Here is a 26,150-nt window from a genome sequence, read left to right as displayed (position 1 = left end):
GAACATCAATGGATTTATCCGAATGTATATCATGCATTCGACGATGATTGGCCAGAGGCAATAGCAAAGCTAACCAATCAGAATATACAACAGAAATCTAATGATGATTATTAGAAATCAATTAGACCTACCCATTGGTCAATCACCAACCAATCAATATTTATCGCGGGGATACATCCAGGCTACTCGGTGTCGTATTCTCTCTACACTGATCGGTCAATTGATTTAATTGGACCAATTAGCAGACACATCACCGACTGGCCCCCGTAGTTGAAATTCTACTTCATTCCGCTGACTAATAGTGGCGTTCCAATTTTACAGCGAGTTGGAGATCGAGAAGATAGTTGAAATGAATGACAGAAACGAAAACATCGTAAACTAACAGACTGAAGCTAAGGAAATTCTTATTGAGTTTATCTGGCAAACATTTGGTGTTATTGCTAAAATATCTTCCAGAGTTGTCAAAACGATGCTGACTATGGTGTACACATCTGTGCCACACTGACTCGTTGTTTTATCCCAAACAGTCAATGATTATAGGCAGAACGTGGCTTTCTTCTGTTAAAACAAATTATTTGATTGAACATGAAATTGTTAGACATACAGTACAGTATTTTTAGGAAAACATCCAAACCAAGTCTATATTTCGCAGACATGGCAATATGTCCTTGATATATCATTTTGCGGTCTGGTGTCCAGATGTTTATTATCTTAAGTGGATAAATTTGTCACAGGAAAGTTGATGACGTCTACATATATCCTTAGCCTACTCATAACGTAAGATATGATGTATTCTTGAATGTAGGTGCCGCTTCGACGGCATACATGGTGTTATATTGGCTTCTCGCATGGAGCCTAAAATTGATACTTTTTACACAACTAGCTATAGTGTCGTAAAGGCCATTCTAGATGTATCTGAAGGCATCTGGACCTATTTGGGAACGTTTTTACTGACTTTAAGCCTAATTTCATGTCAATTTTTACATTGTACAAGTCGGGACTAAATACCCTATCATAGCCTAATCTGCAGTACCGCTCCCGGCCGCCTCCTGAAAAGTGGCTAAAACGACCGTCAAATTGCCAAATTTCCGTCTTTTCGGGAATGGGGAAATCGTCAAAAGCTCACAAAGGGGATTGAATTTCTGAGACTTGTTCGACTTTATTTTCAATATTGCATCCATCATAAGTCAAGAATGGCAATATTCAAGACATTTATAAAAAAATTGATATTAGGTCATAAATGACACGTGTTTCCAAGTGGTCGAGTGTATAAACTGAAACTTGCCAGTGTTGGAGGTGTGGAACAGATGAGAAGATCAAATTCCCATAAGGACTGTTTTTAACATTCTGTGTATCCTTTATTTTGTCTTTCTGCAGGCCCTACTTCGAGTTGACGAGATGCCACGGACGGGTTGTAAGCTTGATGAATTGCTCAGACGAAAGTTTACACATTCTAAGAGACGAATTCATGCTCAGTGTCCACCGGAATTTCTTTGCTCATTGCAACGGCACTCACAGTCAGCATGTTGAACCGGAAACGGACGAGTTCCTGGAGATGATTGCAGCAATATCCTCTGTGTCATTGGCTATTGTCATCCTCATCCTCGCTCTGTTAATCACCACGACCTGTTCTCCAAGGAAATACATCAGATACTGCTGTTCAAACCAACTGTGACCACTATCAAAAATGGCGGCAAACAAGATGGCGGCGGACAACAAACAAACAAGATGACAACCAACAAGAAAAGAAAAGTCTCTGCTATACTAGCGAACTACTTCCTGTAAACAAAACTGTCACAGAACTATACACGGGCTCAGTTATGTAGTCATGTATTTGTAGTTACCGATTCGAATTCGTTGTCTTTGATGGTCCGTCTTGTGTGAAAAGCTTATTATGTAAAAAGATTTTTACCTCTGTGAAATGATGACATTGTCAACCTGTTTATTAATTCTATTTATGGGATAAACTCTATCTTGGAGTAAGGGTTATACTAAGTGACGTGTAACAGGTAATCCAAAAGGGAAAATATTGTTGTTTTACCGTGGTTCTCGACATGGTACGGATAAAATAAAGTTTGCTGATATTTAATCTGTTGTAAAAATGGACTGAAGCCAAATATTCTAGATTTTACAAGTTAGGGGGCGGAGATTGTATAGTCGTGGGGTACCGGTACCGGTGTATTGAGTAGAAACTTGGAGGATTACATAGTCGTTTTAGAAACAGCATATTTCATTTATCCCACTCTATTAGAGGCCAGACATGAGAAAAAAATGAATGTGACATTCCTTTGACAGATATACATGTTTACCTGTTGATAATTATTTGTATTCTTAGGTGAGGTTTGATCGTAAATGTAAGGTACGTAGCATAAATCCGTGTTAGTGTAGGGTATGAAAGGTTCTGTTCAACATCATGTGGTGCAATTGAGTAATGCGGTTGTATTGATATGTAACGTTATACCATATTGCGGTATTTTCATCGTCATGCGTTTGTTTAAGGCACAAAAATAGTTGATTGTTAGTATGTTTGCTCAAGGGCACTTCTTTTGAGGATGCTAGCGTGGTGGTATCACCAACAAGACAGCATAGCACACATAGTGAAACATGGAGTGTATGAATCATGAATGCTGGCGTCGTTCAATACTTCTGTAGTTTGACACTCGCGATGACAGAATCGATATGTGAAACCAATGAACAGAAGCTATTTTCGTACGTGTAGTTTGGAACCATAACTTGAACAGTGCTTGTTGTGAGTTTTATGTAGAAGTTAATTCACATGTGTCCAAAGTCTTACTAACAAAGGTTCAGGTTTCATTATTGTTAAGTTGGCATATCATTTGATGTTAGCGAGCTTTCATATAAACGTCTGTTATGACGGTATACTTTACAAATAAATATATGTTCTATCGAATCAAACGTTCATCTTCCTTGATTACAATCACTTGTGTCACGGGTGTTATATCATTTTTGCGTTCTGTTGTACGGATGAACAGTTCAGTAAACGACCCAAAAACGCAATATAAGACCCATATAATTGGAAAGAGTTAAAGATCTCCAAGCAGATGTTAGGGTGAAAGATCGAAATGTTTTCTGAGTGACGGTCGGGCTCCTCTGACAGTCCCTTATAAGCAGATGAACAGTAGAGTAAAAGACCAGAGATGTTAAGGATAAGTAGAACATGTCCATGTGTATCCTTAACCCACTCATAATGTACAATATATGATCTATACATGAATGTAGGAGGCGCTTCGACGGGCGGACATGGTGTTACATGGGTTCCTTGCAACAAGCCTACAATTGATCCTTTCTATGTCAACAAGTGTGTTGAAAGTAAATCTTGATGTGTATGAAGATGTCTGGACCTATTTGGGAACGTTTTGATGCCTTTAAGCATGATTTCATGTATATTTTCGTATTTTTCAAGTCGGGACAACATACCCTATCACAGCCTTACCTGTAGTACCGCTCCCGACCGCCTCCTGAAAAGTAGCTAAAACGACCGTCAAATTGCCAAATTTCCGTCTTTTCGGGAATGGGGAAATCGTGAAAGGCTCGCAAAGAGTTTGAATTTCTGAAACTTCTTTGACTTTGTTTTCAATAATCACTTACAATCAAGAATGACATTATCTACGACATTTCACAGAAATCCATGAAATAGCAGGTCATGTATGATGATTTAAGTAATAGAAGTGGTCTAGTGTACATTCCTATAAATTGACACCTAACTTTCTGTAGGGCTACAACATCTTCATTCTTATCTTTTAAACAATAAGGCGTTGAACAATCTTGACAGCGATTTCTTCTCTTTGTCTGTTAATAGATTCAATTCATTTTCCTTTCAAAACGATGTGTGCGTGTCCTCCATAAAGGTGCAAAATAATGTAAGGCGAAGGTGTGTGTGTGTGTGGGGGGGGGGGGGGTGATTGTCTGATGAGTTGAATGTTTGCTGGGGATTGAAATTATATTTTGTATGCTAAGAAATGTAACGATGAGCTTTGAAAAAACCTCTGTTATGACGGTATTCTTTATCTTTACAAATGCATATTTGTTCTTTCGAATGAAGTTCTCTTCTGCCTTGGTTACAATCACTTGTGTCACGGGTGCTCATGAAGTACACATGAACATAATTTATCCAACTCGCTATTTGGTGTCAGGACCACAGGTGAAAGAAGCAGCCTAGTGTAAACATTTGTGGGGGGTCTGTTGATAATCTCGGCATGCCCTCTAAGGTCTACAATTAAGGGCGTGGAAGATTCATAGTAAAGATACAGATATAGTTGGCATGGTCCTAGTATGTAAAGTAAGTTACATGAAGAAGTAAAGTATGTTACTCGACTTAGAGAAGACATCTGCACTTCTGTGTTCAGTGTATAGTGTATGGTCTTCTCTTCATTCTTAAGAATATCCTTCTGATATGTGGGCCAATACATGTAAATTCCGAGTATTTGAAACACTAATTTCCCAACTAAGTAAAATTATGTCTCCAAGCCAGATACAGGGTAACATAAAGTCATCCTATCAAGACTCCTCTATGTAAAAAGGCATAGCTAACAAGACTATGATGTTTTATAGGAAGAAACAGTACAACAAAGACTCGTGACTTTTCAATAGAGTAAGACTCAGAAAGTTTTACTTGTGGTTTATTACACAATTTCAACACTCCAATAGCAACAGCTAATTTATTGCACAAAATTGGCTGCACTAATTCATCATGACATACATGAATGTGTTTTACATGAAACACATCTAAAGTTGTTTCATAAACGCTATGATCATAAGCAGAACGTCAGATCTACGTGGATAAATTATGATAATGCTTAACATTGCTCTCACTTTTCATCAAAATCAGCCGCCAGTTTCTGTCACATAACATAACATTATTGTAAGCATTATGGAAGGAAAATTGGATCTATTGATAGACAAGCAAACAGAAATTGAATATAATACCATTGAATGTGTTCAACGTCTTCTTGTTTCACAAAATAAGAATGGAATTTGGATGTGCTAGTCCTTCAGAACGAGGCAATTTACAACACATATACACTAGACCACTTCCATTGGTATTTGAAGTTGTGAAGGAGACGTGATATTTAGCACATAATGTTCAACTGATTTGTTTGTTAATTGTCTTAGATATTGTCATTCTTGATTTAAGTGGTCATATCATTGAAAACAAAGTCAAATAAGTCTTATAATTCAAACCCCTATGCGAGCCTTTCACTATTTCCCAATTCCCGAAAACACCGAAATTTGGCAATTTGGCGGTCGTCTTAGTCACTTTTCAGGGGGCGGCCTGGGGCGGTACTGCAGATTAGGCTCTAATAGGGTATATGATCACGACTTTTAAAATGTGAAAATATACAAGACAGTAGGCTTAAATCCAGAAAAACTTTACTAAAAAGGTCCAGACATCTTCACATACATATATAATTACCTATTAAGATAATACTTGACATGAAAAGGATAGATTTCTATGTACCACGCGAGGAGCCCATGTAACACAATATTCACCCGTCGAAGCGCCACCTACATTCATGTATACATCATATCTTGTACGTTATGAGTAGGCTACGGATATATGTGGACATCATCTCCATTCCTTTGACAAGTCTGCCATTTTATCTAACTGAGTAACCCGCTTATATACTAAATATCTGGACACCAGACCGCAAAATGCCATGCCGATTATAGACTGGTTAGTATTACGTAGATTGGTATACTGAAAATACCGTACTGTACACGTATGCCTAACAACTTCATCTTGACTAAATGATAAAGACAACAACATTCAAGCAACAATTTAGTTGTCTCTAGGGAACAAAGGATCGGATGTCAATCTATATCCTTAACCTACTCATAACGTACATAATATGATGTATACATGAATGTAGGAGGCGCTTCGACGGGCGAACATTGTGTTACATGGGCCCTTGCAGCACTCAAAAAAACGATTCTTTCTATGTCAACAAGTATCTCAAAAGTAATTTTTGAAGTATGTAAAGGTGCCTGGATCTATTTGGGAAAGTTTTGATGCCTTTAAGCATGATTTCATGTCTATTTTTGCATTTTTCAAGTCGGCACAACATACCCTATCATAGCCTAATCTGCAGTACCGCTCCCGACCGCCTCCTGAGAAATAGCTAAAACGACCGTCAAATTGCCAAGTTTCCGTCTTTTCGGGAATGGGGAAATAGTGAAAGGCTCGCAAAGGGGTTAAACTTTTTGAAACCTAACTCACCTTGTTTTCAATAATGCGAGCATTTAGAATCAAGAATGACAATATCTAAGACATTTCACAAAGAACTCCAGGAAATATTAGGTCATAAATGAATTGTTTCCTTCACATTTTGCCAATAGAAGTAGTCGACTGTAGACTCCCTATAAATTGGCATTTTCTTAGGGTCTGCATCATCCAAATCTCCACTTGTGAACCAAGAAGACCTTGGAAAACCTTGACGGCACTTCCTTTTGTTTGTCCTTCCATAGTACCAATAGATTCAATTTTTCTTTCAAAATCATGCGAGCGTGTCCTCCATAAGGGTGCAATATAACGTTGGGCGCTGGGAGGGGGGTCTGATGCCTTGAATATTTTTGGGGGTCAAATTACTTACTTACTTTTCAAATTATCTATAGTATTGCACTATAATATGATAAATAATCTCACCTCTCACCTTCTCACCCTGACGCCTTTAGGCCAATGGCCTGTAAGTTGTCAGCCTCGCTATGAACGCTATCCATACTGCTCTGTCCTCAGTCATTTTCTTCACTACTTGGAAGTTTGGTTCTTCTCTTCTGGTAATTTCAACGATTTGGTCAAGCCACCTCTTTCTTTGAAAGATTTGGTGCATGATCTTAACACCTAGTGTACTGCAAAAAACTTAAGTGACCACTCATTCAATAATAATGTGTCATTCAAAAGTTTGAATCACGCTTGTACTTTATTCTGAGATAGATGAAAATACAGAACACTGTGCAAGTGACCATGTATGATGGAAATTACATGGTACTTGGGTTGACTTCACAAATACAATCAAAGTTGTTAAACAATGTTACTAGTAATGTAAAGCGAAATACATCAGGATATATGGTATGTTTTTGATCCAAATGTGAATTCAGTCAACTTGTACTTTTGGTATTGTGGTTTCTATATATAGCTTATAGCACAGGTATTCCTCCACCAATAAGTAAAAAAAAAGTTTAAAGACTTCTATGTCTGACCATGAGCAATTAGCAGATGTTCTGATGTTGACAATGTGTTCCAAACTCTTGCACATGTTCCCCTGATGGTACCATACTGATGGAATCATTTACCACTTTGCACAGTGATGTGTGGGTATAATGACAAATGGTTTAACAGATGTTATAAACATCAAATCAAATCACACCGTAAGGACCTAACCTTTACTATTGATTAAACTCGCCAAGCATTATGTAGACACTGAATATACTTCATGCTCATGTCATGTTACCAAATCAATGGCATCATTTACAACTTATACATGCGACACTGGTGAACAATGAAGTGTAGGTATGGCAAACAGTTGCTACAGAAGTAATATGTAGAAAAGAATTATAATATTTAAATGCTTGATGTATAATTATGCTCCTGTGATGGTATTAAACCGATGGGATCATTTAAAACTTCTACATAAGACATTGTTGAACAGTGACATATATATGTATGACAAACAGATGTTAACTAAATCACATCATCAGGTGCTAAAAAACTTAACTATAGATTGTCTTACTTCAGCAATTATTAAAAACTGTAGCTACTTAACATGGTTAAATACTTCTGTGGTGTTACCAAATCGATGGGGTCATTTAACACTTCTACATAAGACACAGGTTAACAATGAAGTGTAGGCATGACAAACAGTTGTTACAGAAATCAAATCACATCATCGGGGACTAAACCTAACCATTAATTAATATCACCAAGTATTAAGTAGAAAAGAATTATAATATTCAAATGCTTTGTATATACTAAAAAACCGATGGAACCCTTTTTCTAATTCTACATGAGGCACTGGTTAACGATGACATATATATGTATGACAAACAAATGTTAATCAAATCGCATCATCAGAGACTAAACGTAACTATTGATTCATATCACCAAGTATTATGTAGAAAAAAATGCTTGAAATACTTATGCTACTGTGATGGTACCAAACCGATGGACCATTTAACACTTCTACGTTAGACACTGGTGAACAGTGACGTATATGTATGACAAACAGATATTAAACAAATCAAATCACATCACCAGGGACTAAACTTAATTATTGATGAATATCACCAAGTGTTAGTATATTAAGTTGATACTAAATGTTATGTTCTTGTGATGGTACCAAACCCATTAAATGTTTTCAAACTTCACGCGACACTGGTGACCAGTGAAGTGCAGGTATGACAAATAGGTGTTAAACAAATCAAATCACTTCATTAAGTTAAACTGTTGATTGATATCCCCAAGTATTAGAATATGTAGATACTTAATGTACTTAATACAACTGTGATGATACCAAACCGATGTAATCATTTAACACGTACTAGTGTGTAGGTATGACAAACAGTTGTTAAACATATCAAATCAAATCACATCATCAGTGACTAAACGTTATCATTTTATAATATCATCAAAAGAATTAGAATGCTCAAAATTCGATTAACATCGCTGACGACAATACACGCTTGTTCATAAGTTTGTTGTCTTAAAATTTTACATTTTAAAAATTGTTTAATAAATCTCATCAATGTACGAAAACTAGCGCTGTCACTGTTAAAAAGAAATCTTACTAGTCTTGAATGTTCAAAGTCGCGTCCTTGAGCTCTGAAATAAAAGCCCCATGCGGGAAACAAATAAGGCAATGTGCACCATATATACAAAGTTTAATGACATGAATTCCAGGCATCCAATTTCTGTAACACAATTATTCGATTAGCATAACTGTTCATTGGTTTATTGTTTTGAAATCTAACGTTTTAACGTCGACTGTTAAAAGGAAATCTTATTAATGTAAAAATGTATCTGTCACCTATAAAAATAAATCTTACCAGCTTCGACCAAAATCTCTTTCTGAGCAGGTCCCTCTGAAATAAGAGCGCCATGTCATAAACAAACTTGGGAATGTGTACCATATTTAGAACGTCTGACTACATTGATTCCAAGTGGACAACTTATGTAACACAATAATTAAATTAACATTGCTGTTGGCAATACACACTTGTTCGTTCAATTTTGTTAATTGTTATGAAATATTACGTTTTAAACGCTGATCGTTAAAAAATCTTGCCAATGTAAGAAGGCAGCTGTCACCGTGAAAGTAGAAACTTACCAATGAAAACTAAAGCCCCGACGTCCTCTATAAATTACAATGCAAGAAGCAATTCAGATGATGGGCACCATATTTAGAACATCTGATTACATAATTTCGAGGCATCCAATTTCTTTAACACAACTAGTTATTCTAATAACATGCAATGACACAAGCTTGCTGGGGAAGTAAAGCTGCGGCATACTATCGAAAAACAACATATACCAAGGTGGTGACAACTAGCAACATGTAAATCTCTCCTTGAAGAACTTGTTTCAAGAGCCATTTAAAAAATCGTCCACAATCGTGGTGTTTGTGATAACCACAGAAAAGTACAGAAATCGACTAACCTGGTTCGTCCGGTCCATAGGCATGTTTGGTTGCAAATCTTTAAAATACAGAACATTTGAGTCAACATTAAAATCAATAAGATATCTGAACACAATCTCGTATATATCAGCCATAAGGCATTGCGGACTTAAACCACAAGGAATCGAAAGGTGAAATTTTCTGCATGAAAACAGAAAAGACTGTACAGAAAGTAGGGAAGTTTAGCTTGTGTTTGAAAAATGTAATCTAGAAAGTGAAAAATTGAGAAGAGAGGAACTCTATAGTATATTTAACTAACGTGGCTTAAATGCATTAAAGAACTGAATAGTGTACCTTTTGCCTCTATGGCATAATAACAAATAAAGCATTCAAATAAAAAAGACAAGGAATATGTATGGACATTTTAGAAGATCCGTTTAAATTCTTATCCCTATTAAAACTTAAAACTAAGGTAAACGGCAGAAGTTCTTACATGTGTATCGTTGGATTCCCATCTATAATGTCTATGTAGACCTATTTCTAATTCTTTTCGAATGGTATCCTTTTGTATGATCATCTTTATAAACGTGAATTACAAGATTAAGAAAGATGATAATCAGCATACCCGGTCACCAACTCTCTGTATTCCACAATTTCCTCACTGATAAAAACACCGGTTGTTTCGATGATCTCTCTCTCATGCCTCTCCATGATATGCCTCATCTGTTATATAACATAGTTCATGTCAAGAGACTGATGAAATGAATACGGTATTGTCTCTTTTTATATAGAGGTCATGGTTTCGTAAACAAAACACCTTCTTATCAGTGAATGCATTCTGAGATGGCAGATCATGCGGTCTCGCTGTCCAAGAGGCGATCGCGAATTACACAGGACGGCGATCGCGCTGCGTCCACGCTGCGACCTCTATCGGAATGTCGGAAACTTTTGATTTCATAATTGAATATTATGCAAAATGTATGACCGAAAAGACAGCAAAAAAGAAAAGACACAAAGCGTGAAAAGATTCATTCTTTGCTATGAAATTTGTTGAGCAAATTTTAGGTGAGAGTGCGGACGTAGCGAGGTCGCTGCCCCAGTGGAGTGGGGGTAAAACTATAAGTGTCACGGCAGCGGGCTCTAATATGGATTGAGGCGGGAACTGCTTTGAGACGTCTGCATCATCGAGATACATTTTTTTTACGTTCTTTCTGCGCTGCTGGTGATTGGGACGACGGTCTTTGTGTACAGAATATTGCATTCTGCGAGTGGCTGACTGGCTGTCGATCAATTTGAGTTTGATCTGCAAAAAGTGTGAAAAAAATACTGAGCCATGTTCCCGTGTTTTGAACAAAAATAAGCATGTGCTACGATTCTCATCCCTAATCGAAGGGACAGCACATTTTCTTCACAAAAAGCCAAATCATTACCATTGTCACTTTTGATTTTAAAACAGCATGCGTTTGATAAAGCTGAAGATTTACTTTTTCCTCCCATTTAATCTTCATTTCGGCTTCGAATATCAATCGCTGCCTTCGAGCCTCCTCCATGATGATGAGTAAGTCCGGAATGCATTTCATACAACTCTCCCGTATGATTTCGATGCTCTGTGGGAAAAAACAGACATGAAGACATGATCGGAAAATATGAGAAGCTAGAAAAACAACATTTGCAAGAAAACACAACATATTTCTCTCCATGTCTCTCCCCATGCAAATATGGACTATTCAAAAATCACGTATACCACTGTGCAAGAATAGAACATTGCAAAATAACTTTTACCCAAAACTGAAATCTGAAATGGAGCTTTCACAATTCAACCCCTGACACAGGAATGGACTCTTCCACGGGTACCCTCGATGCATAATGGACTATTCCAAAAGCACTTCCGGTCAAAAAATTGACTTTTTCATAACCACTTCAGTTCAGAATCAAATCTAACCCCCGATGCAAGAATTGACCATTTAGTTCTAGTTGACATGGTTTGATTATGTTGGAAATGGTATTTGCACATGTTATTTGTAACTTAAACCAGTGGCTCAGTGGAAATGGTGATCAATGTTGAGACTGTTCTTCTCACCGTTCCATCGGTTGCTTCATAGGTGAATTGGCATGTCTCGAGTTTTCGCATCAGTTCTATGGCTCGCAGCCTCACATCCGAGATCGTTTCGACTTTCTGCAAGATAAATGATAATTGTGCCATTATAGGATGTATTGAATACAATAGATGTCTCAAATGGTATGCTCATTTTCTGTACTTGAATTGGCTAAGTATAAAATCAATTCAATTTACAAGATATAACGTCTCATGCGATTTCAAAGAAAATGTTACCTCATGAATAGCAGCTAGCCTCCCCTCAATCTTCTCTAGTTCCTCTCTCATGCTTGTTATGCTACAGATGAGAATAATTAAGTATTGCTTATGATGGATTGATAAATGGTGAAGCTTCAAATGTTTGACATATTCTAGTTTGGAAGAGATAAGTGTCAATAATTCAAACTACCAAAAACAAGAGTTCGTAGACCTTATCTCCATGAAATATTCTGATTATGCAAATGACTTCCACATTTACATGGAAAATTTTATTTTTGGTAGAACTGCGTGGCCTGAAGCAAAGAGACCAGATGACAAGAATTTGAACATTCCCTTTACTGCAGTACAAAGCTATCTAGCCGTCACCCAGTGTGCATCCTTTGTATTAGTCATTTCGCCCTTACCTTTCCATCGCCAGCTCAACTTCCTGTTGGACTTCCTCGTCGGTGTTCAGTTCCTCCAACTTCAGTGCCTTTACTGCTTCCATGACAGTTTCTGCCGTCTCTGATATCTTAACTTTTGTGAAGTCATCAAGCGTTATTGTGATCTTTTCTCCCACCTATCAAAGAAGATAAAGTTGCAAATTCAAAGAACTAGAGTTCCACGACCTCATACCTTCGCCAACTGATGTTAGCCTTTTCAAGTGACGTATCATAAAATGAGAAAAATAACAACTATGCATACATTAAAAAAAGATGATTCGAGCGGAGCTTAGTTTACCTTCGATTTTGTCATTTGCTTGAAAAGCTCTCTCAGAACCGTGTTGAGGATTTTCATCTCAGTTCTTCCCTCTATGAGTCCAATCTTTCGAGCTACAAGAAACAATGGAATTTTTGATATCTTTTACTTTCTACACACACACACACACACACACACACACACATATACATACATACATACACACAGACACACACACACACACATACAAACACACACACACACGCATGCACACGCGCGCGCGCGCGCGCGGAAATAAGCTTACACAAACCCACAAGCACACACACAAGTGCGCACACACAGGTTTGCAACCGAAGAAGTAATTTCTTTGGCTGCACAACAGTGGCTCAAAGTAGAAAACAATGCCGACACCACTTTCTCTTCTACTCCAGTCCTACCGAGAAATCTGTCATACGTCTACTTTAAAGACTTTCGGAAAGAAAAGAAATAGATACTACTGACAACAAGCTCTTGAAAGTAAGTGCACGCACCCTTGGCCCTCCCCTTATCAAACTGTTCAATTACTCACTGGGTTTCGCAGAAGGGAAGTCAACCTGGAAAAAATCGACACATTTATGCCATGTAGTAATTAATAACTTGATCACATTTCTAACTCGCATTGGGTGACCGTTTAGATCACACATCTTGTAATTTAAAATTATGTTTGGTCCGCTCTCAACGGTCGCTACTCCGCCGCGTAGCGACCGTTAGGTACGGTCCAAAGATAAGCACTCTGGACTAAGGCCATGTTGATTTGATTAAAAAGAAAGTTTTCTATCATACTGTAAATCGTGCAAAGCAGCTACAAAATGAGCAAATATATGCCATAAATTACGAAAAGATATAGCGGAAAATGGATAGTAACGTCGTAGAATGACAAAGTCAAAGAAGACGATGTGAAAGAACAAAAATGAATAATACATTATTTGGTATACCTTTCTCTCTGTGTTTAGTCATTTGTGCAACCTTCCTGACCACGTAGATTTCATGATAAAGGCAGCTTCTTTTTGTTGCAAAACTTTTTTTTATTCGCACGCTCGCATCAGTTTTGGTGTCCCTAGAGCATGTCATCCATATAATCAAGTCAACATGGCCAACGAACTCCTTGGTGTACTGTTTTACCCAGAGAAACTCCCCACATCCACCATTTCAACTATTACTGCTAAAGCTCCCAATCTACATCTTGAGGCCTTCTGCCTGCGCCTGCACATAAATTTGTCCTTCATGTTTCCACGCTATGATAGGTGTAGCTAGGGATTTGTGGAGAACAAAATCCGTTTTTCCGACAAGGGAAAAATTTGTCCTTCGTGTCATCACTAGTCTGACGAAATACATTGTGTTCAAACGCTACGTTTGACTTGAAATAAAAGTCAAGTACCTCTACTATGCCGGCCGCGGCGTAGGTGTCGGAATTCTCTGCTTCATATTCCTGGAAAAAAATCGTTGCACAGTTTGACACGTGTAGCAATTACTTCATCATATTTCATAAATTGCATTGGGTAACTGCTTGGATCACACATTTGTTGATAATAATTACAATAGTTGTCTCTGGGATCTTCATATATGGCTTTTCCACACTAATGAATATGGCTTCGTTGTTTCTTCTATGAGCAAACAAACGGGATAGGCCAGTACCAAGTTCTATCATTCACCAAAGCGAACGTCATTTAGCTTGGCAACAGCTTCATTGAAAGTACACTGCTTCCCTGATGCTCCATGGTCCACAAGAAATACGACATGCAGTTAGTGTACAAGTTTATTTCCTCGGTCAGTTGATCTTTTTTTGATATTGATGTTTACTCGATATGTGATTCAGATCAATAACCTCGAACAGGCGTTACAAATTGAACTTGCCTGATCGGGATCTGGTTCAAGCTGTCCCTCAGTAGTAGCCATGTCTTCTACGTTGGTCTGAAAGAAAAAGAATGGAATCTTGTGATATTTGAAATAAAACCGACAACATCTGGGTATAAAGTTTCTTTTCACCGTCGAAATGCACGCAAAGTCTCTGACAGCGCAATGGGCCAATCATCGTTCCCTGAAAAAAATGTTGTGCGACCTAATAAATCGTGTGTGTGTGTGAGGGGGGGGGGGTAATCAAAAACTTCTGCTGTTCAAATCGTCGAGTAGAGTCTTGTCTAGCTCTTGACTCACAATTACCTCCGCACTAACGATGATCGGGCAGGTTTCGCGTCCGCACGCTGAGGTAGGCGAGGCGGGAATGGTCCCGGCCAGGCTAAGCACTTATCTGCTTCCAATAGAGGGGACCGCGTGTGGTCCGATCAAAACATAAATAAATACAGTTATTTCCACCCCCATGGCCACTGACCCAAGAGTCCTACAAACGTGCTGTTGCAGCCGTTTCAGCGCCCTGGCAATGGATGCAACGTGTACGTCAGATTTGCAGCACTTCAAATCGCAAGTCCACAAAGTAGCGGAGGAAATTAAACAAACAGTTGGCAGGAGCAGACCCTCCCCAAAACAACCGTGGATCTCACAAGAGACCCTTGACATCATAGACCACCGCCGCACTGCGCGCTGACGTGGGGACCTGACCGAGTACCGTCGGCTTAACAGAGTCTGCAACACAGCTATCCGCCAATACCTCTTGCACCGAACGCCATTTATTGCACCGGCCGAGATTAGACAAATCGAACCTCACAAAAAGGCAATAGTTGAATTGATTTTGATGTCTTAATTGTCGGAATTTAAAAACCAGTTAATGGAACGCACGGGCAGAATAGAAACAAGAGTCCTTAGGACACAATCCTCCGTGAAGTAATTGTGGTGTTTGCGGTGTGGCTAAGGTGTGTGATACCCTCTTTAACTACCGATATGCCACCTTTCTGACAAATCCATAAAAGGGATCTTGATTTATAGCGGAGAAGACACAGACCTAGACAAAAACAATTCATGCAGAAGAATTATTAGCAATTCTACTGCTTGTTTTAAATGCAGTAGTAAATTGTATTGCAAGTCAGGGTACATCTTTATCAATCATTTTACGTTTACTTCATAAGAGAGTACCAGCAGCCTTGAATCGTTTCATTGACAGACAAACGGCATTTCGCCTGTAAATATACGCAGGATCACCATCCGAAAGAACCCAACACACTTATTGAGAAGAGTGTGGGCGACCCGGTGTGCTTGGCCGTAGCGAAGCCGCTCTGCACTACTAGATAATCAACGAAAAAGCGCCATGCTTCGTCCTCATTCTGAGTTTCGACCGCTTTACCTTTCTTTACCATCCACTAATGAAATACATGTAGATAGCACACGACGATCTGTAAACTTTACATGAATTATGTCGCCAGATCATGCGTTGAGCATATTACATAAAAACAGGAAACCGTGTACGCTTTCCTTTTCTAAAATAAACGTTTCATTCCTCGTTTACCTTATTCGCATCTCTACAGTCCGAAATAGGGAGGGACCAAAGGACGGGCAGCAGGTGTTGTCATTTTTTAACGGGTGGGCAGAACAACATTTCGAGCTGTGCACTTTGCCAAGTTTTAGTGTAGGCGAAGGCCTTCCCAACTACTTAATGTTGATATGATTACGAAATGAGTTCTGTTCAGATACTAGTGGTCTGTAGTTGAGGCATTCAACTTTTCAAAAGGGCGAAAGTGCAATAAGCTACAACAAACAAAACCTTGTTATAACTTGAGACGTCCCCAGAAAACTAAAACGTTATCATAACTAACTCACTTTTGTCACACGTCCAGCTGTTGGTTGCGAGGGTAGCGCTACAGATGATGGCTGAGATGTGCTTACAGACACCTTTGCTGTCTCAACATCTGTCCGGAAGAAATGTGAGTTGTGGTGCTGGCATGTTTACTTATATTACCGGCGGGCTATGCCTGCGGCGTTTCACGTTTGAGTACACATAACTTCCCTAGCCCTTTCGTACTTGCAGGTACCCGGCCATGGTTAGCTTTTGCCGAGAGGCATTCCTTGATGTTATTTTCACAACAGAAAAACGTGCTTTGTAATATTTACCTTTATCTGGCGGAAGTTTGTTTCAAAATATTACCTGTATTACAGACTCACCACCTGTCTTTTGGTCGTAGTTCCACCAGTCTTGTCATTAATAATCTATGATAAATATGCTGCATGTAACATTTCTGTATTGATGATAAACCTGGCATAACATTGACTTGGCTGGAAATTATACGACATGAATTTGTAAGATTGGGTACACAGCTCATGCGAAATGGAAGTATCATTTTCTTCTCTAAAGTTTGAATTCATTCAAAACAATTATTAGCAATTCTACTGCACCTAGTACCGTTTACATGTTGTAGTAGATTGTATGACATCTTTATCAATCATTTTACGTATACTTCATTAGAGAATACAAGCAGTCTTGAATCGTTTCATAGACAGACAAACAACATTTCGCTAGTAAATATACGTAGGATCACCATCCACAGGCAAACAGAAAACGTGCTTTGTAATCTTTGCCTTTATCTGGCGGAACGTTTGTTTCAAAATATCATCTGTATTCAGACTCACCACCTGTCTTTTGGGCGCAGTTCCACCAGACTTAGCTTGACCCGTTCAATGTCACGAGAAGCGTATTGGCGACCCGGGGTGCTTGGCCGTAGCGAAGCCGCTCTGCACTACTAGATAATCAACGAAAAAGCGCCATGCTTCGTCCTCATTCTGAGTTTCGACCGCTTTACCTTTCTTTACCATCCACTTACGAAATAGATAGCATGCGACTGAAACTTTAACAAACATTTTAGACGCCATGACAATATCTAACTGTATTTGCCTGTATTTGTATAGAAAAGTTATATAATATATATTGCCCAATCCGTATTGCCAGCGCCAGAAGGTTGTAGATGCCTGGCTCGGGTGCAATGAGTGTACAATGTAGCCTCTGTGGTTACACAAAGTATAGAATCGGGGTAAACCAAATGTTACAACGTCTGCATGGTGCCCGTATCACTGTAAGATTCCCTACTATGTGGACAATAGGATGGAATCTATATTGTTCTACTGGGGTTGATACATATAAATACATGTGGTTATTCCAGGCTTGGGAAGAACCTTTCCATCTTTGGCAGCGTGAAAAAGGAATTCTACAATCCGAAACAATTACCCAGATTAAAACCTTTTTTTTCTTCTTTTCCGAATGAATACTGCTGTCATTTAAAAGTTAAGGTTAGATTTGACGATGATACTGACGACGATTTTTAAATCTAAAAATAAGATACGGAATGCAAACTTTGTTTAGTGCCCATATCAGTGTCTTCTCTACTACATGGCAAACTGCCTTGTTGACCAGATTTTGCCGAGAAGTATTCCTTGATGTTGTTTCCATGACAGAAAACGTGCTTTGTAATCTTTGCCTCTATCTGGCGGAACGTTTGTTGCAAAATATCATCTTTATTCATACTCACCACCTGTCTTTTGGCCGCAGTTCCACCAGACTTAATCCGTTCAACGGCACGGGTATTTGTCATTGTCAAACAACTCCTAACCTCTATGCCAAACTTTACTCACCGAATTTGTGTCCCCAATGATTTTTCCTCTGCGTGTAACATTTCTGTCTTCTGATACAACCTAGCATAACATTCACTTGGTGTATATTGCTTATCGGTCAAAATAAGGATTATTTACAATTTCAGTAAAAACATTTGGTTTGAATTTTTGGAGACCCAAATCGAACGATTTTCTTTTGGAATGTGAATATCCGTATTGTGCGGGAGTCCACTGTATTGTATTGTATTGTATTGTATTGTATTGTATTGTATTGTATTGTATTGTCAACCTTGCAATTTAGGATTTCAACTACTATTCCTACAACTATTTGAAACAAGTAGTTGGTTTCAGGTCTCCCAGAACAACTTTTTCAATTCAATTTACCTGAAAGCAAACACACTGCATGTTTGATTTTTTTCAACACTTGTAATTTCTCTCTTCATCTGGCTTTTTTCGTAGACAGAAGATGCTGAAGAAAGCGAGAGCAGTAGTAAACAGCCCTGATCTTTACCATTGCGCGTTTGCAATGTAAATTTGGGTCCATGTTCAGTTATGTAAACAAAACAAGAGCGAATATATTTAACGTTATATAGAAGCAAGCTAGACATAAGATTATACACCGACACTTTGATTTTTACAAAATCCCATAACATAGGAAGCAAATAACGCGACGGATGTTGTCTAAAACCTTTGACTATGTTATAAGTATAATGTATTATCAAGTTGTTTTACTATTTTTTTTTGTATTAACAACAGCACGAAGGACTTATATATGAATGTGGAAGTCTAACCTTTATCTCTTTATCTACGTACATGTAACAGTTGTAACGGTAAATGTGGTGACGTCATCAGACCAGGTCTGGTGCGAACGGTGAAAGACATCTGCATACAACCACGGCCACCATCAGGCACTGCAGATAAAGGAGGAAAAATGATGACAAAGATCACTGTACAATTGTATCAAGAGTAAGACTAGTTGTGAGGTACATTAGTGTTGTATGTTTCATTCTATCTCCTTCCACCTAAGTTTGACTCCAGCAATGTGTCATCGAAGCGTCACAAATGTTAGTACACAGAACATTACGTAACCCAATGTTATAAAGTGCCCTGTCTTTTGTACGCTATCCTTTGTATGAAAACTGATCAAGATGTAAAGCATTCGCGTTCAACGACGTCGTGACGTTACGCCTCGGTGACTTGGCACAGTTACACAACGAACTACTCGATAAGCGGCATTGTTACATAAGTGCAAGTGGGCCACTCACGGCGGCTGGGAGAGTCTAGAAAGCGCCAGCAATTCACAATCGAGTCTCGCCCTTCAAACAGCTGTCATTGACTGATATTTAGTAACAGAAAGCGGATTATGTAAATCAGCACTCCTACGTGGCTCAAGGATTATCTAAGTGGATCAAAATTGCAAATCTTTTGTTAAAAGACGGCTAAGACCGTTTAGCTGCTCATGCCAAGCACACTTCAACGTAAACGTGGAGCAAAAAGTTATTCATTCTTTCCAACAAATCACTTTTTAGAATCTTATCAATATTTAAGAGATGAATGAAATGACTACAACCACGACCGCAAATTATATTTGACACCAAAGTGACAAAGATAAGTTTCGTGAATTTATATTAGAATGCGATCTGATGTAACGAAATGAAGAAGAGACAAGTGAGCCCAGATCCCCTTTCTGTCCTTATTAGTGAACAATGTAGCCAGTGGTCCATGGTAGTGTCCGGGTACTTAAGCCTGCCCGGCAGTACACGCACGTCAAAGGTACAAGTCAGGTTGGATCGGCGATCTATCACAATCGCCTGGTAAAGCTAATTCGTCATCTTCACCGTCAGAGTCATGGCTGTGCGAAGCGACTGGTTCCACTTTTACGTAAGTACGGTTCAGGTCAGTGTAGTAAAAGGGGGCACATGTTTGAAAGAAGGATTTGTGTGTGGCCAAAACGTACATGTTACATAAGAAGGGAGGTCACGCCAGAAATGACCCTGCATACGGTTATCACGGTTGGACGGGGCACGTTTCAGTAGAGCAGAATGGGACGCTCATTTTGAGTTTGGCGCGTGTGAAAAATGAGTACAAAATTGGCCAGAATTGAGAAAATTCCGCACCAAAATTCTAGTACAATTAACTGGCGTCTTAGCTATAAATGTACTTGGTTTCCGCCTGGGCTTAGCAAAATATTTCACATTACAGTAGTGTGTTCTTTCGTTTGATCGTTGTCTTTCCGGATTGGCTAATGCGCACATGGAGAACTAGAAAATGTTCTAAATTTTGGAACAGAAACGACATAGAGTTCTATCTATAAGCAAACATTTTGTGTAAATTAAATGCTTTGTCGCATTTAAGCGTTTTTCTAATCCACCCACAGACAAGAGATGACGCCATGAAAAAAGCTTCACTGCAGGAGAAGCTAAAACTCATCCGGAAACAACTGGACGCGTTCGCAGTTCTGAAACAGGAAGTGACGTCACGATTTTCCAAGGAAACGTTCCTTCACAACATCACCAGACTCGAAAACAGATACAGCAAGAGCCAAGTTCAAAGTCTAGAGGTCGTCACGAACTTAGCGCTTTTCCGCCAACTTTTGTTAAGGTTACAGTTAGACAACAGCCATGGCAGCAGGGCCGCGGACGGCAGTGAGGTGTTGGAGTACTTTGTGGACATTTTGCGTCTCATTGATGATATGAAGAGGTTAAACAAGTATTTCACAGAGAGGGTCTACACACCACTTGTAGAGAACCTCTTTCCAGCTCACGGCATGGAAAAAGCCGCGACGTCACTCACGGGCCACGCACAGGCTGTGACTGTCCTGTCTAAAACTGCACAAAGCCAGCAGACGGGAGCGGTGGAGAACGGGAAGTCCCGTGAGCAGGCTGCAAAAGTTGACGATCGCACCGCCAAGTTTCTCCGGACGGTTACCCGACTTTTCAAGCTCCAGCAGCGATGGAGCAGGCTGTCGTCGGACGGACCGATCTCAGTCGTCCTGTTCGAGGCGGAGACGAACAGGAACAGTACGGAGGCCGACAGCGCCAAACCCTTCCACATCATCTCTCAGCTGGTGCCAGACCTGGTCGCGAAGGCCTCCAAAGCGGTGGCCATCACGGAGAAATGGTACAAGTTGTTTGTTGGGCTGTCCGACTCGGCGGTCAAAGACGAGGCGAGCAGCCGTGAACGACAGATCGAAGATCTCCGCGAGAAGATAACTAAGGTAGGTTGGATACATATGTATGTAGGCATGTGGCATGTGCTTCTATGACCACAGTAACTGAGGTAGTCTCATGCATTGTACCAGGCGTGTCTACTCCTACTCATGCACGTACCATTATCCTTATGACGAAATGAAACTGTTCTCCCAATGGAATTTTTGACTGAATCGCTCAGTCGCCTTTAAGCTATTGGACCCAACTGCTCTGGGCATGTGACTTAAAGCCCTAGTGACGTCACTGGGGTTGTTAGAAGTCGATATCACCCGCCGTCCCGGTTGAGGGCATGTTGGTTCGCCATGATGTAGATGGGCTCCTTTACTCCTGTACCAGAGTACTAATGTTCACCATGATGTAGATGGCCTCCTTTACTCCTGTCTCAGAGTACTAATGTTCACCATGATGTAGATGGGCTCCTTTACTCCTGTACCAGAGTACTAATGTTCACCATGATGTAGATGGGCTCCTTTACTCCTGTACCAGAGTACTAATGTTCACCATGATGTAGATGGCCTCCTTTAATCCTGTCTCAGAGTACTAATGTTCACCATGATGTAGATGGGCTCCTTTACTCCTGTACCAGAGTACTAATGTTCACCATGATGTAGATGGGCTCCTTTACTCCTGTACCAGAGTACTAATGTTCACCATGATGTAGATGGGCTCCTTTACTCCTGTACCAGAGTACTAATGTTCACCATGATGTAGATGGGCTCCTTTACTCCTGTACCAGAGTACTAATGTTCACCATGATGTAGATGGCCTCCTTTAATCCTGTCTCAGAGTACTAATGTTCACCATGATGTAGATGGGCTCCTTTACTCCTGTACCAGAGTACTAATGTTCACCATGATGTAGATGGGCTCCTTTACTCCTGTACCAGAGTACTAATGTTCACCATGATGTAGATGGGCTCCTTTACTCCTGTACCAGAGTACTAATGTTCACCATGATGTAGATGGGCTCCTTTACTCCTGTACCAGAGTACTAATGTTCACCATGATGTAGATGGGCTCCTTTACTCCTGTACCAGAGTACTAATGTTCACCATGATGTAGATGGGCTCCTTTACTCCTGTACCAGAGTACTAATGTTCACCATGATGTAGATGGCCTCCTTTAATCCTGTCTCAGAGTACTAATGTTCACCATGATGTAGATGGGCTCCTTTACTCCTGTACCAGAGTACTAATGTTCACCATGATGTAGATGGCCTCCTTTACTCCTGTACCAGAGTACTAATGTTCACCATGATGTAGATGGCCTCCTTTACTCCTGTCTCAGAGTACTAATGTTCACCATGATGTAGATGGGCTCCTTTACTCCTGTACCAGAGTACTAATGTTCACCATGATGTAGATGGCCTCCTTTACTCCTGTACCAGAGTACTAATGTTCACCATGATGTAGATGGCCTCCTTTAATCCTGTCTCAGAGTACTAATGTTCACCATGATGTAGATGGGCTCCTTTACTCCTGTACCAGAGTACTAATGTTCACCATGATGTAGATGGGCTCCTTTAATCCTGTACCAGAGTACTAATGTTCACCATGATGTAGATGGGCTCCTTTACTCCTGTACCAGAGTACTAATGTTCACCATGATGTAGATGGCCTCCTTTAATCCTGTACCAGAGTACTAATGTTCACCATGATGTAGATGGCCTCCTTTACTCCTGTCTCAGAGTACTAATGTTCACCATGATGTAGATGGCCTCCTTTACTCCTGTACCAGAGTACTAATGTTCACCATGATGTAGATGGCCTCCTTTACTCCTGTCTCAGAGTACTAATGTTCACCATGATGTAGATGGGCTCCTTTACTCCTGTACCAGAGTACTAATGTTCACCATGATGTAGATGGCCTCCTTTAATCCTGTCTCAGAGTACTAATGTTCACCATGATGTAGATGGCCTCCTTTACTCCTGTACCAGAGTACTAATGTTCACCATGATGTAGATGGGCTCCTTTACTCCTGTACCAGAGTACTAATGTTCACCATGATGTAGATGGCCTCCTTTAATCCTGTCTCAGAGTACTAATGTTCACCATGATGTAGATGGGCTCCTTTACTCCTGTACCAGAGTACTAATGTTCACCATGATGTAGATGGCCTCCTTTACTCCTGTACCAGATTACTAATGTTCACCATGATGTAGATGGGCTCCTTTAATCCTGTACCAGAGTACTAATGTTCACCATGATGTAGATGGGCTCCTTTACTCCTGTACCAGAGTACTAATGTTCACCATGATGTAGATGGCCTCCTTTAATCCTGTACCAGAGTACTAATGTTCACCATGATGTAGATGGCCTCCTTTAATCCTGTCTCAGAGTACTAATGTTCACCATGATGTAGATGGGCTCCTTTACTCCTGTACCAGAGTACTAATGTTCACCATGATGTAGATGGCCTCCTTTACTCCTGTACCAGAGTACTAATGTTCACCATGATGTAGATGGCCTCCTTTAATCCTGTCTCAGAGTACTAATGTTCACCATGATGTAGATGGGCTCCTTTACTCCTGTACCAGAGTACTAATGTTCACCATGATGTAGATGGCCTCCTTTACTCCTGTACCAGAGTACTAATGTTCCTTGTACCAGAGTAGTCTTGTTCAGTAACAGTCATCTAGAATCAATGTCCAGGCACGAAACTGTGGGACCCATTGCTGACGTCACGCGTACTCAAAGTCACGTGTCCAGAGAGATTGGGTCAGTTAGCTGAAGAGGACTGAGCAATTCAGTTCCAAATTGTGGTAGGTCCAATTTTTTAGTTGGAGAACAGATTATTTTTTCATAAGATGTTTTACCAACTCATATTAACTTTCATGCTAGTACAATGTTCCGTAATGTACGTTGTTACAATTGCCCGACAGACTTCGCGAACCATCCAGGAGCTCGAGACGAACCTGGTGGACTATCAGGAGGAGCTGGCCGGCCTGACAGCTAAGGACGCCCGCTATGACGAGCTGACCGAGGCGTTCCAGATAGCGTCCGTGTCGTCAGAGGAACTCAGCACTGACATCAGCGACCTGGAGGAGACTGAGAAGAAGGTAACGGAATGTTCTTGTTTTCTTAGACAATTCTTATATGTTTATTCAACGTTTTTAGACGAAAATGGGCTGACCTATATCCTTGCTTTAGATGACGACGCCGGACTGCTTCGTGGTCCTTTCACTCTCTCTCACCGTTTGTATTTCTGCCCCCTCTCCCTTCTCCACATAACGTTATAGCATACATACCTATGAAACGGTGCACTGTTATAGATCACCAAGCAATTGGAAGACTTCTCTCGGCGAAAGGAAATAAAGGAGTACGAGGGACTGAAACAAGAGGCCGGGCACATCCAACAGAAATTACAGTCGACAAGGTAAGTAGGTGAGTAAAAAAACAAACTTGAGTAACTTCTGTTTGAAGCATACTTAATACTTTACAGTTCGGTAGCGTCTTAAGGCTCTTTTTAAGATTCGTTGCGAATTACCTGTGAAAGCAATGTTGAGGGAAGAATATCAAGTGTATGTTGAACAAATGTATCGAGCGGGAAATCAGTACGATGTCTTTAAAAGGTATATCCTATTAGTTACATACGTTATCATCATCATCATCATCATCTGGTCGTGACAGTCTCAAGGGCGCTCATGGCCCTTCTTCTCCATCCTCTATCCTCCATTGCACTGGGCTGGTGTCCCAAAGTCCGCATCTAGACACAGTTGATGAATGTAATTAGTGCATGGTCTGCCTACACGTGCATGTCCATACTTTATAGAAGAGAGAAAAGGATAGGATTTCATGAAAGAAACTGTAATAAATCAGTGAAAGAAATTGTAGTAAATCAGCAAGAGATTTTAAGATATCCCTCCATTTCAGGCACCATCTGAAGTTGGCATGCTACCGCAGCGCCCTCCTGCGGGACGACATGGAACTGCTGATGAGCGTCCTTCCCGGCTTCCACCGGCTCGGTATCAGGGTCAGACAGAAGATAGCCAACGTAGAGGAAAAGTTGAAAAATGCAAGAGAAAGACAACAGAAGCTGGAGGAAGAACTGCAAAGTCTGAAGCAAAATAGTCAACGAAGAGATACAGGGGATGCTTATAACGTTATATTAGGAACGATTTTGGTGTCTATCAACGTGAAAGATGTTTAGTTTAATGTTTGATGTATTTAGTGCTTGCTTTGCCGTGAGTTAAATGTCGTCTTGTTGTATCGAAATGTATTTTGTCGACCATATGGCTTGGCACAGTTGGCATTTGAAGTCACCTACTGATTGTTGGGACACGCGAACCCCACCATACACCAGCGCCGTTTACCGAAGTGTTTAAGAACTGCATATCAAGTTGGGAACAATTGTCCTCAAGAGACACAGGCAGAACAGCTGCTAGCTGATTTCAACCCCATATTGGCAACTGACTAAACCGAGTATGGCCTTAGCTTGTGCTGACCGATATAGATAAGATCACATAACCTCTCTGTCACCTTGCAGTCGAACACTGGTAAATTGGGACTTGAATCTTGCTCGATGCATGTCATTCGAAGTCTGGAGTTGAAATAGCAAAATACATATGTCTTAAAAATAGATCACTGTATAACGTTACTCCTTTTTATGACCTTAGCTGATTAAAGTTTGCTAACAAAATAAACCGTTTGAAGTTTCTGTGAAGGATCCTAGCTAAGGTGGGTTTGAAACTAGGATGAACAAACTTCGAAAGATTTATAATACAGGTCATGGCTTTGCATCTTGCACTGATGACAGGCGTTGGGGCCGGATGGGGGTGGATTTGAATGACAG

The 26,150-nt window shown here is 40.0% G+C and overlaps 3 protein-coding genes across 11 annotated transcripts in view; 2 read left to right on the top strand and 1 right to left on the bottom strand.

The window, feature by feature from the left end:
* The window catches only part of LOC136447480 (receptor activity-modifying protein 3-like), a 46,604-nt gene extending 43,688 nt beyond the window's left edge, over positions 1–2,916 (top strand). For all 8 annotated transcript variants that reach the window (XM_066446465.1, XM_066446466.1, XM_066446464.1 and 5 more), the window contains one exon: positions 1,378–2,916. Coding sequence is in view for 6 of the 8 variants with exons in the window: in XM_066446464.1 (XP_066302561.1) it covers positions 1,378–1,675 (298 nt within the window). In the remaining 2 variants the exon portion in view is untranslated. The remainder of the gene's footprint in view (positions 1–1,377) is intronic.
* A 5,821-nt stretch (positions 2,917–8,737) lies between these two features.
* On the bottom strand, positions 8,738–12,775 carry LOC136447479 (uncharacterized). Its single transcript, XM_066446457.1, has 9 exons — positions 12,664–12,775; positions 12,348–12,502; positions 11,962–12,022; positions 11,710–11,805; positions 11,114–11,236; positions 10,255–10,352; positions 9,671–9,708; positions 9,061–9,096; positions 8,738–8,836 (listed from the first exon to the last, which is right to left on the bottom strand). Exons 1-9 carry the CDS (start codon positions 12,718–12,720, stop codon positions 8,802–8,804), a joined length of 699 nt encoding a protein of 232 aa, XP_066302554.1. The 5' UTR covers positions 12,721–12,775; the 3' UTR covers positions 8,738–8,801.
* Positions 12,776–19,414: 6,639 nt separating this feature from the next.
* LOC136447476 (restin homolog) lies at positions 19,415–26,015 on the top strand. 2 transcript variants are annotated; one of them, XM_066446452.1, is made up of 5 exons: positions 19,415–20,031; positions 20,528–21,367; positions 24,241–24,417; positions 24,631–24,734; positions 25,232–26,015. In XM_066446452.1, exons 1-5 carry the CDS (start codon positions 19,999–20,001, stop codon positions 25,506–25,508), a joined length of 1,431 nt encoding a protein of 476 aa, XP_066302549.1. In that variant the 5' UTR covers positions 19,415–19,998; the 3' UTR covers positions 25,509–26,015. The 2 variants fall into 2 exon arrangements, with proteins under 2 accessions (XP_066302549.1, XP_066302550.1); XM_066446453.1 differs by having other exon boundaries at positions 19,416–20,031; positions 24,631–24,742; positions 25,232–25,338.
* Positions 26,016–26,150: the final 135 nt, after the last annotated feature.

Source organism: Branchiostoma lanceolatum, chromosome 13 (assembly GCF_035083965.1).
Source record: "Branchiostoma lanceolatum isolate klBraLanc5 chromosome 13, klBraLanc5.hap2, whole genome shotgun sequence".
In the NCBI taxonomy this organism is placed as follows: domain Eukaryota; kingdom Metazoa; phylum Chordata; class Leptocardii; order Amphioxiformes; family Branchiostomatidae; genus Branchiostoma; species Branchiostoma lanceolatum.
Note: the sequence above shows the minus strand (reverse complement) of the source record. Positions and strands in the feature narration are given on the sequence as shown.